General features: G+C 40.6%; 2 protein-coding genes across 5 annotated transcripts in view; one reads left to right on the top strand and one right to left on the bottom strand.

Moving 5' to 3' along the window:
* megf6b (multiple EGF-like-domains 6b) overlaps positions 1 to 5,408 on the top strand; it is a 59,083-nt gene extending 53,675 nt beyond the window's left edge. For both annotated transcript variants that reach the window (XM_084035374.1, XM_084035375.1), the window contains 2 exons: positions 3,063 to 3,191; positions 3,419 to 5,408. In XM_084035374.1, the coding sequence (XP_083891500.1) occupies positions 3,063 to 3,191; positions 3,419 to 3,465 (176 nt within the window). In that variant the 3' untranslated portion in view covers positions 3,466 to 5,408. The remainder of the gene's footprint in view (positions 1 to 3,062; positions 3,192 to 3,418) is intronic.
* LOC311030091 (voltage-gated potassium channel subunit beta-2) overlaps positions 4,332 to 12,446 on the bottom strand; it is a 47,803-nt gene continuing 39,688 nt past the window's right edge. For all 3 annotated transcript variants that reach the window (XM_084035644.1, XM_084035645.1, XM_084035643.1), the window contains 3 exons: positions 11,948 to 12,068; positions 8,543 to 8,631; positions 4,332 to 7,705 (listed from right to left, as the gene is read on the bottom strand). In XM_084035644.1, the coding sequence (XP_083891770.1) occupies positions 7,616 to 7,705; positions 8,543 to 8,631; positions 11,948 to 12,068 (300 nt within the window). In that variant the 3' untranslated portion in view covers positions 4,332 to 7,615. The remainder of the gene's footprint in view (positions 7,706 to 8,542; positions 8,632 to 11,947; positions 12,069 to 12,446) is intronic.

Below are 12,446 nucleotides of genomic sequence, written 5' to 3'. Positions count from 1 at the left end.
AAAAAGTAAATATAGTATGTGGAAAAAGTCATAAAAATGTCTATATAGTATGTTGAAAAAGTCATAAAAAAGTAAATATAGTATGTGGAAAAAGTCTATATAGTATGTGGAAAAAGTCATAAAAAGTCAATATAGTATGTGGAAAAAGTCATAAAAATGTCTATATAGTATGTGGAAAAAGTCATAAAAAAGTCAATATAGTATGTGGAAAAAGTCATAAAAAAATCAGAATATAGTGGAAAGTCATTAAAAAAAGTAAATATAGTATGTGGAAAAAGTCATAAAAATGTCTATATAGTATGTTGAAAAAGTCATAAAAAAGTAAATATAGTATGTGGAAAAAGTCTATATAGTATGTGGAAAAAGTCATAAAAAGTCAATATAGTATGTGGAAAAAGTCATAAAAAAATCAATATAGTATGTGGAAAAAGTCATAAAAAATCAGAATATAGTGGAAAGTCATTAAAAAAAGTAAATATAGTATGTGGAAAAAGTCATAAAAATGTCTAAATAGTATGTTGAAAAAGTCATAAAAAAGTCAATATAGTATGTGGAAAAAGTCTATATAGTATGTGGAAAAAGTCATAAAAAAAAGTCAACATAGTATGTGAAAAAAGTCATAAAAAAGTAAATATAGTATGTGGAAAAAGTCATAAAAAGTCAATATAGTATGTGGAAAAAGTCATAAAAATGTCTATATAGTATGTGGAAAAAGTCATAAAAAGTCAATATAGTATGTGGAAAAAGTCATAAAAAGTCAATATAGTATGTGGAAAAAGTCATAAAAAAAGTCAATATAGTATGTGGAAAAAGTCATAAAAAAGTAAATTTAGTATGTTGATAAAGTCATAAAAAAGTAAATATAGTATGTTGATAAAGTCATAAAAAAATCAGAATATAGTGGAAAGTCATTAAAAAAAGTAAATATAGTATGTGGAAAAAGTCTTAAAAAAGTAAATATAGTATGTTGATAAAGTCATAAAAAAGTAAATATAGTATGTGGAAAAAGTCATAAAAATGTCTATATAGTATGTGGAAAAAGTCTTAAAAATGTCTATATAGTATGTTGAAAAAGTCATAAAAAAGTCAATATAGTATGTGGAAAAAGTCATAAAAAGTCAATATAGTATGTGGAAAAAGTCATAAAAAGTCAATATAGTATGTGGAAAAAGTCATAAAAAAGTCAATATAGTATGTGGAAAAAGTCATAAAAAAGTCAATATAGTATGTGGAAAAAGTCATAAAAAAGTCAATATAGTATGTGGAAAAAGTCTATATAGTATGTGGAAAAAGTCATAAAAATGTCTATATAGTATGTGGAAAAAGTCATAAAAAAGTCAATATAGTATGTGGAAAAAGTCATAAAAAAATCAGAATATAGTGGAAAGTCATTAAAAAAAGTAAATATAGTATGTGGAAAAAGTCATAAAAATGTCTATATAGTATGTTGAAAAAGTCATAAAAAAGTCAATATAGTATGTGGAAAAAGTCATAAAAATGTCTATATAGTATGTGGAAAAAGTCATAAAAAGTCAATATAGTATGTGGAAAAAGTCATAAAAAATCAATATAGTATGTGGAAAAAGTCATAAAAAATCAGAATATAGTGGAAAGTCATAAAAAAAAGTCAACATAGTATGTGGAAAAAGTCATAAAAATGTCTATATAGTATGTGGAAAAAGTCATAAAAAGTCAATATAGTATGTGGAAAAAGTCATAAAAAAAAGTCAACATAGTATGTGGAAAAAGTCATAAAAATGTCTATATAGTATGTGGAAAAAGTCTATATAGTATGTGGAAAAAGTCATAAAAATGTCTATATAGTATGTGGAAAAAGTCATAAAAAAGTCAATATAGTATGTGGAAAAAGTCATAAAAAAATCAGAATATAGTGGAAAGTCATTAAAAAAAGTAAATATAGTATGTGGAAAAAGTCATAAAAATGTCTATATAGTATGTTGAAAAAGTCATAAAAAAGTCAATATAGTATGTGGAAAAAGTCATAAAAATGTCTATATAGTATGTGGAAAAAGTCATAAAAAGTCAATATAGTATGTGGAAAAAGTCATAAAAAATCAATATAGTATGTGGAAAAAGTCATAAAAAATCAGAATATAGTGGAAAGTCATAAAAAAAAGTCAACATAGTATGTGGAAAAAGTCATAAAAATGTCTATATAGTATGTGGAAAAAGTCATAAAAAGTCAATATAGTATGTGGAAAAAGTCATAAAAAAAAGTCAACATAGTATGTGGAAAAAGTCATAAAAATGTCTATATAGTATGTTGAAAAAGTCATAAAAAAGTCTATATAGTATGTGGAAAAAGTCATAAAAAAAAGTCAACATAGTATGTGGAAAAAGTCATAAAAATGTCTATATAGTATGTTGAAAAAGTCATAAAAATGTCTATATAGTATGTGGAAAAAGTCATAAAAAAATCAATATAGTATGTGGGAAGTCATAAAAAAGTAAATATAGTATGTTGAAAAAGTCATAAAAAAGTCGATATAGTATGTGGGAAGTCATAAAAAAGTCAATATAGTATGTTGAAAAAGTCATAAAAATGTCGATATAGTATGTTGAAAAAGTCATAAAAATGTCGATATAGTATGTGGAAAAAGTCATAAAAAAGTCAATATAGTATGTGGAAAAAGTCATCAACAAGTCAAAGTATGTTGAAAAAATCATTAAAAAAAAAGTCAACATAGCATGTGGAAAAAGTAATAAAAATGTCAATATAGTATGTCGAAAAAAAGTTATAAAAAAGTCTGAAGTATAGTATTTTGGAAAAAGTCAGAAAAAAGTAGCATAGTATGGCAAAAAAAATAATGGAATAGTATTTCGAAACAAGGAATAAAGTATAAAATATAGTTTGTGGAAACAAGTTATAAAAAAAGTAAAAAAAAAAATGTAATGACTTCCATTTTTCCTTACAGTTTTGCTGTAGCTGGCTCTCAAGTTGCATAAACCAAGCAATCTGTTTCCTTAGCATACCTCTCAGTTCATCTGATGGACTTCACGTTGGACGTGGTCTCGTTAACCTGCCTCTGTATATTTACCAGCCTGCAGAGCGAACCGCTACGGACCGGACTGCTCCGAGACCTGCGGCTGTGACAACGGCTCGCAGTGCGACCGACGCAACGGCCGCTGTGCCTGCCTGCACAGCTGGATCGGACTCTCCTGTCAAGAAGGTAATGGCGGTGACACACGCGTCCCTGCTGTCTCATCACGTGACTCACTTCGTGGTTACGTCCACGTGGGCAGCAGGCGGCGAGCCGGTCTGACTCAGAACAGGAGACATTTCAGCTGACTGTGAAATAACTAGTTCAAAGTGCTGACGGCGTTCAGATCCTACAGAGCAGCCAGCTGCTCCTGTGTCTCTTTGTCCTCACCAAATATCAAATGTGTGTTTCCTCAGGTGGACCTCCACACATCGCCTCCAACAGCAGGGACAAGTCGTCATAGTGCTGCAGCCGAGCTGGAAGAGTCCAACTACGACCTGGACCGGATCAGCCCACGTTTGAGGTGACAGGAAGTTGTAGCAGTCAGCTGGTAGACCTTCACGGAAACAGACTCTCTGATGAGAACCGCCGTTTCATGTTCGGGTCTGAGCTGGAGGATGTTTTTTGTTGTTGTTTTTGTGTCCTCTGAACCGTCGGCCTGAGCTGTGGTCGAAGTGGAACATCAAACCTCTTCAGGATTAAAATCCTCCTCAACAACTTCACCAGCAGAGTGCAGTCAGGAGATTGTGGTTGGGTTCACTGCACTTTTGGTATTTTGTGTTTAATATTTTGTCCTTGAAACACCTTTTGCAGGTACTGTGTTGAAAAGGAAAAGTTGCAAAAGATATGAGGCAACCTCAGTTTTTGGAAGCATATTTCATTACCTGGCTGTACTATGATTTTATTACGATATGAAGTTGTACCCTTAGTCCGATGGTGCTTTACTGTACAGTGCAGAAAATTCCCTTTAAGTGCGCCTTAATAGACAGTCATATTGAACTGTAAAATTCCAGCTAAGTAAAGATGTATTTGTACCTTCTTTAAGGTTAAGAGTCTAAATATTTTTCTTTTTAATTGTGTATAAATCGCTTCATATTTATATTTTCTCACAGTTGTATACAATTGAATTGACTAAGTTTAAAATGCTTTCTTTGTTTTCCACTGGATAAAAGAGACTTCCAGTCCAATAAAAAACCCAGAATGATATTTTACACTCAAACAAACAAAGACAGACACGTGAAAGATTTGTTTACCATTCTTATTTTTATCTTTTTTTTTTCATTGAAGGTCAAAGCTGTACATCCTGTCTAAATTCCGAGTCAAGCACAGTGCAGATAGCAACGCCTGCAAAAGAAAACAACAAAAAAAACAAAGAAAAGGCAGAGGTGATCACAACCAAAAATATATACAAGGGTCAAACTATGTACAGGAGATAGCAGGCTCTCTCTCACGACGTCATCTTCAGAGTGAATTCAGTTGCATTCCTCACATACACAACACAAAGAAATTGCTTCTTTTTGTCTTAAAGTCGATACAATACTGATATGAAAAATGCAGCGTGATGGAAAAACAGAAATAAAAACTCTTCTTTTGAGTCTCTCTACTTGCATCAAAGGCTAAAACATAAAAAATATATTCTCTGTAGAGCCTTCTGTGAAAGAAGCTCCATCCATCTGTGGGCGCGTTTCACTTCTGAGCCCGTGGTCAGAACGGCGGATGAACGACGACCTCTTTAAAGCATGACTTACTACACTTCAGCCTGAAAACATCAACGAGTCCTTTCTACAATGTGCAGAAAGCGTTTAGGATCTTTGTTGGGTCAGCACGCTGTGAAATAACACCGACGGGCGAACAGAACGCACAGCGACACCGTTTAAAGGGCAAGTTAATATAGATTTAGATGAGAAGATCAATAACCTTTACACACACACACACAACGAATGAAGCTACTGCCAGCAGCAGGCTAACTAGCTTAGCATTAAGGAAGGAGTGGGATGAAAGCTAGTTTGGCGGCGTACGAAGGGAACCCAGTCCACCCAGCAGCACCTCTAGAGCTCTCTAGTCAAGACATCGGGGTTTCATCGACAGAAACGCGTCACATCGCTGTTTTACGGGACAAAATGTGTGTAAGTTTGCTCCCTCCCTATAAAGAGTTAGCATCCTAACAGTTTAGTATGAATTAAACCAGATCCAACAGGGATTGTGAGCTTGAGAGGGGCGGGGAGGTGGATCAGGTGGTCAGACAGCCGTCTCCGTTTCCAGTTTTACGCTAAGCTGCTGGCAGCATCGATCTTTTTTTTTTTTTTTAAGATTTTACCTTTCAGTAAGAAATCAGTGCATTTCCCAAAATGTCGACCTTTTAGTCTAGAACGTCCTCCCCGCTCCCTGCAGATGAAAATATTAAGACACAGGAACTCCACACGCTAACTCAATGTTCTTTGCTTTGTTTTTTTTGTCTCACTTCTTCTGAGAAAACAATCAGACACACAGCAAATCAAACGAATACAGGGATCAACTAATACAACGGGCTAAAGCCAGGGAATAGTTTAATGGTCTCCCCTCTCCCTGTACCCACACACACACACACACACACACACACACACACACACACCGGATCAATAGCAATATAATCACTTTGCCGCTGTTTAAAATCACTGAGGAGGAGTAACGAAGCAGACCTCGCCCACACAGTAACGTTTACTCTGATCATCCCCACTTTAACGCCTCATTCACGTCGTCACTCGCTCTACTATGAGTTTTCTAAATGAGTACTTACTTATTTTCGGCTAAGAATCGATAGTTTAAATCGGCTGTTAGTAAAGATTTGAGTTACCTACGCGCGTTAGTAAGCAGAGTAGCGTCACCTTACTCGTCCCCGTAGGTGCTTCAGGCTGGCTAAAAAAGGGGGCCCATGCATCACATGCTATCCACTTGTGCTTTAATCACAGTAAGAGAGCACCCAAAGGAGAAAGGGTGATATAGGGTGGCGTCACATTCTGCAGTTATAATTCTGAACGCCTCAGGCCCGAGTGTCGCCTGAAACGAACCTTACCGATCCTAAAAGCAGGTAGCTGTACTTATGCATCGTGTATATGAAGGACGTATTAAGTAGTATAACAGTATGGTCAAGTGTGTGTGTGTGTGTGTGTGTGTGTGTGTGTGTGTGTGTGTATATATATATCTGTGTGTGTGTGGAGTAACGTCCGTACCATAGATAGATAACAAGCTGGACAGCACATGCGCCAAGATGAGTTTGATAGTCTTGTGGGACGTGAGAGTGAAACACTCGGTGTGTGTCATCGAAGAGAGATGAAGATGAAGAAGAAGAAGAAGAAGATCTTTGGCTCGAGCCACTAAGATGTCCGACACAGTGTCCAAACATGAAAGAAAGACAGACGAGGAAATTCAGCCTCCTGACCGCGCGCACGCCAACGCACAACAAAAAACCACCTGCTCTGTTCCCTGAGCTGCTGCCGCCCACCGATTGGCTGAACACGACGCCTCCCGATGTCACTTCCCACCAGTTCGCCGTTCCAGTATTTACGGGGGGGACACGGAATCGGTCGGCCAAACGGGGCAGCCGCCGAGCTGCTCGTCTACGCCAACAAAACCCACAGCATAGTCGGATGCAACTGTAAATAAGGCAAAAAAATACTCGAGCAAAACGTTTGATCAAGGAGACGTTCCCGTGAGATGCGGAGCAGAAGGGATATGACCACTTCCTGCCACGCAGGGAAGGACGACGCTGCGTTGGATTTAACTCGCCTGCAGACGTCTGGGTCGAGCCAATAGATAACCTCCTCGGAGGCAGGCCAGTCGACACACATCGGCCTACGGTCAGGACGGAGGAGGAGCTTCATCGCATCCTCCTGGCTGAGACAGCAGGAGGATGAGGAGAAGAGGGGATTCTCAGGAGAAGATATGAATCTATAGTGCGATGGCTGTGAGCTCAGACGACTGTACCTCCCCTCAACCCACCCAACAGCGATACTGACAATACTAAAGTGCTGATTGTTGGAGCCCACGAAGGAGGCTCACACACCGACCACGACACGGACAGAAGAGACCGCTGACGGACTCGTACAGTACACGGGTGTTTTGTAAACAGAACAGGCCAAGGAACAAATGCATGGCTATGGTACATGTGCAACCGAGTAGTTCTCGTATATTTGTACAGTATGAACTTAATCTTCCTTTTAGTTGCATTCTGTTTTAGAATAAAAAATAAAAAAAAGCAACAAAAATGTTTAAATCTGGCTGCCAAGCAAGCGTGTGCTTTTTTTAAAAAGGTATTTGTATCTACGGTTGTTTGAATACGTTCAGCTGAATTGAATGTATAACTGATTTAGGTATGAGCGCGTTTCCCTAATCTCTCTTCCACGTTTGTCGTTCTTCCTGTTTCCGGTGGAGGTGACAGTATTTTTTCCCCCCCCCTTTCCTTATCTTATCCCTGTAACTCTAAATGAGGCGCCCTGGGTGGCCTCGGTGAGCCAGACTCATGCGCCAGGGTCTCACTCAGTAAAAGCTCAAGCAAACAGAGGATCAGGCAGGTGGGGCGCTGCTGCAGCGGTGGCAGCCCGGGTGCAGCCCTGCCGGCGGGGCCGCGCCGCCCGTTAGGAGCGGTAGTCCTTTTTACTGTACGGCTTGTTGCCCAGGATGCTGTCCACCTCGTGGTTGATGGACGACGACAACTTTGGAAGAACCTGCGGGAGAGAGAGAGACGGGAGCGATGAAGGCGTCAGTTCGGTGGTTGTGCCGTCCGATCTGCAGCTTCTAGCTCGTTGCTCCCAAAAAACACCAGTTAGAACAGTTATAAAGCTGATCTGCTGCTTTAACTGTTAATTGCACATACATATTCATCTTTTGGGTTGTTTTAAACACCTATGCTTTATATCTTTTGGTGAAGAAAAACTTGAAGTAAAAGCAGCAGACGGCCGTGTTTCTACAGGAATCCAGAAAACTGCAAAGTAAACACCTGGAGAATATAAAATAATAATAATAATTTGTTCTCTCCCTTTTTGAAGATAAAGAATGTGTCACAGTAAATTCCCAGTAAAAGGGGAAACTGCAGAGCCCTTTGGTCATGCGAGCGTAGCATTTCAAAAGCTGAAATATCAAATTTGCCTCGGCCGAGGAGACACACAGTGCACACTGAAACACAAAGCGTCAGGAGAGGAGAGTGTGCTCTTTACTGCAGGCCAGACATAATGTGAGGAGAGGAAGTAAAACCCCCGCCGGTCTGAAAACCCCATTAAAAAGAGTGAATGTTATCAGGAGAAGAAAGAAGAAATGGCTGCGAGCTCGTCTCCGATCCCCCCGGCGAACGATCCTCCGCTGACCTTATTAACTCGTACAGTAAAGCACCCGAGCGTTCAGCGGCAAACTGCCCGAGAGGCCGAGCCGTCCCCACGAGAGCAAGCTGCTGCTACAGATTGTAAAGCATGAATACGGCCGTTATGAAAGCGCTCAGGTCACATGTCACAAACGAGGCCGCCGACTGGCTCTGCAGGGAAACGAACACGCAGAGGAATCATTCTCACCTGAATGGCTCCGATGTTCTCCATCAGCTGGTCGGTGCTCGACGCCCCTAAAAGCACGGAGCTCACCCCCTCGTTCCGTAGGCACCACGCTGCAGGAGACCAGCACAGGCATGACACACACTCTCATAGAAACACACACACACACACTCATAGAAACACACACACACTCCAGTAGAAACACACACACACTCTCATAGAAACACACACACACACACACACACACACACTCTCATAGAAACACACACTCACACACACTCCAGTAGAAAAACACACACACACACACACACACACACTCCAGTAGAAACACACACACACACACACTCCAGTAGAAAAACACACACACACACACACACACACACACACACTCCAGTAGAAACACACACACACACTCCAGTAGAAACACACACACACACACACACATACACACACACACACACACACTCCAGTAGAAACACACACACACACACACTCCAGTAGAAACACACACACACACACACTCTCATAGAAACACACACACACACACACACACACACATGACACACACTCTCATAGAAACACACACACACACACACACACACACACACACACACTCCAGTAGAAAGAAACACACACACACACACACTCCAGTAGAAACACACACACACACTCTCATAGAAACACACACACACACACACACACACTCCAGTAGAAACACACACACACACACACACACACACACACACACACACACACACACACACACACACTCCAGTAGAAACACACACACACACACACTCTCATAGAAACACACACACACACTCACTCCAGTAGAAACACACACACACACACACACACACACACACACACACACACACACACACACACACACACACACACACACTCCAGTAGAAACACACACACACACACACACACACACACTCCAGTAGAAACACACACACACACTCATAGAAACACACGCTCACTCCAGTAGAAACACACACACACACACACACACACACACACACACTCCAGTAGAAACACAAACACACACTCTCATAGAAACACACACACAGACACACACACACACACACACACACACACACACACTCCAGTAGAAACACAAACACACACTCTCATAGAAACACACACACAGACACACACACACACACACACACACACACTCCAGTAGAAACACAAACACACACTCTCATAGAAACACACACACACACTCCAGTAGAAACACAAACACACTCTCATAGAAACACACACACACACACACACACACACACACACACACACACAATAATAGAATCACACACACACACACACACACACACACACACACACACACACACACACACACACACACACACACACACACACTAATAGAATCACACACACAAACACACTAGTCTGATAAAACATGGCAGCTACTGCAACATTAAATTATGAACATAAAATTAAATTACAGCTTACATCACACACAACGTGGTGGAAGGAGACGCATACAGACCGCCTGCACGTCACAATATTAAATTATTCCACTACAAGCAACATGGCTGCTTAAAATGCAGATGTATTATCAGAAAAACTCATGTCATATTTTATTTTATGATTATTATATTATATATTTATATATTCTTGGATTAAAATGTAAGTATTGAAGGTCATAGATGGTTGAAAGGAGGTTTAACTACTTAATAAAGGCCATGTACCAGTTCCTTTTCCTAAATGTGAAATCTGTCTCTGCGTGGAGCTCGCTGCGATGATTTTTAAACAGATAACTGGAGACTTTCTGTGGTTCTTATAACGCCAGTTGGCAGCGTGCCAAGACTGAATAAGCAGCACAGAATTAAAAATGACAAAGAATCTGTATTAATCAGTCATGTTGTGGCTGAATTATGAGCCGTTTAATCCGTTAATTGCCAATCCGGCACATCGGTGCTCCCCCCCCATGTGAACTTAATGTTGTGGAGCGAAAACGCCAATAATTCCCCCTGAAATGCAGCGTAGTATAAGTACAAAGTAGAATCAAATGGAAGTACAAGTACCTCAAACTGACCCTTCTGTAGACTTTAACACTGCATCGTAAGGATGAAACAGGTTGTATTTTGTGATCTGTCTCTGAAATGAGACACAAACACAATCCTTTGTGTGGTGTGTTTTCATAATTGTGAGCCGCGTTATGCAACACAAGCGCATGCTTTTGGAAAATATGCTTGTAAACAGATTACAGCCTGATGGGGTGTAGAATTCAGCTGTAAAAATAGTGGGATTATGATGCTCAGCAAATCTTCGAGCGACATGAAAATATGGTCAGAAAACCACGATTGGAGTTCTTCCACTCAAGTCGGGCTCTTTCCTCGGGCCGCCGACATCCATCAACATCCATTACGTCACGACCACCACCTGAATCTACCAGCTGCTCCAGCAGAACCGGGCCGAGGCAGGAAGGAGTCCATCACTGTTATATCCTTCTTACTCAATACGTGAGTGCCACGGTGATGTAGAGGACTACACCACGGACGATAAATCTCCCGCGCTGCCTTCAGGAGCGCTGGAAGGATTTATGGTAATTGGGGGAGATGAGTGTGTCCACTAATGGGCCGTGAAACCTGATCTACGACGCCGCATCACTGGGAGGGTGAAAAATCTACCGCGATGGGCGTGGAGATGGAGAGGGAGACCCAGATTTACTCGCCCCGCGTCGCTAACGTCTGACGCTTTAACGACCCTCGCTGGAGCGCCAGCTTTGAGGTTTGCACATTCTCACTTCCCTGCCCGGCGGTGAGTCGATATCGGTCACCCGCTGGATTTATGTGCTGGGATGCTATTTTAACGCTGACACTGGAAACTGTTGAATACCAGTTAACACCACGGGCCTGCGTGTATATAAATATATACTGTAAACATTCCATATGTTGATATTCACATTACTCTTGTGTTGTATTCAAGGACATTCTGTATGCTCCAGGCATCCTTGGGATCCTTGAAAGGCATTATATAAGTTCCATTTATTATTATTATTATTATTATTATTATTATTATTATTATTAATGTTGGTCACAATGAGAAAGGTTATAGATGAGTTTAAGTCCATTTAATATACAATATTTACTATTACTCAATTTCTTGTTACCTTTTTCTGATTAAGTGCTTTTTTTAAAAAACTAGTAGTCACACACACACACACACACACACACACACACACACACACACACACACACACACACACACACAGAGACACACACACACACACACACACACACACACACACACACACACACACACACACACACACACACACACACACACACACACACACCACCAGACGGCTGCCAGAGCGGCGTTGACCTCGGCCCGTCCGAGGCAGAGGGACGGACAGACAGACAGAAAGAGAGAGAGCGGCAGAGTTTATCTGCGTACCGATGGCGAGTTGGGGCAGAGTGCAGCCCAGCCGCTCCGCGATTGCCTGCAGCTCTTTCAACTTCGCCTGCTGACGCCGGCCCTCCTCGCTCAAGATCTTGTCCTTCAACCACTGGTAACCCTGTCGAAAACACAGCACACCTGCTCAAAAACGCCGCCCTGCTCACACCCGGCCGCGCCGCGGCGGCTCCGGTGTCACCAGGGCCCGTTTTTAAACACGTGACTCTGTCTCCTGCCGTCTACACCTCAGCCGGGGGAAACGTGGCTAGAGCTACAGTTACTGAAAGGCAGAGGTTTTAGTTCAGTTTTATTATTACAAAGTCACAAACATCTCCATTTAACCTGACTATTACTGTCATTTACTGAAGGTTTGTGCTCAGCTGAGTGAAAATCTTTACACATAGCATCAAGGATATATATATATATAATATATATCATGATTAACTAACAAATTAGAAACCAGTAAGAGGAATCCACCACAAACATCCACAGGCAACAC

This window comes from Eutrigla gurnardus (genome assembly GCF_963514095.1).
Source record: "Eutrigla gurnardus genome assembly, chromosome: 2".
Taxonomy (NCBI): Eukaryota; Metazoa; Chordata; class Actinopteri; order Perciformes; family Triglidae; genus Eutrigla; species Eutrigla gurnardus.
Note: the sequence above shows the minus strand (reverse complement) of the source record. Positions and strands in the feature narration are given on the sequence as shown.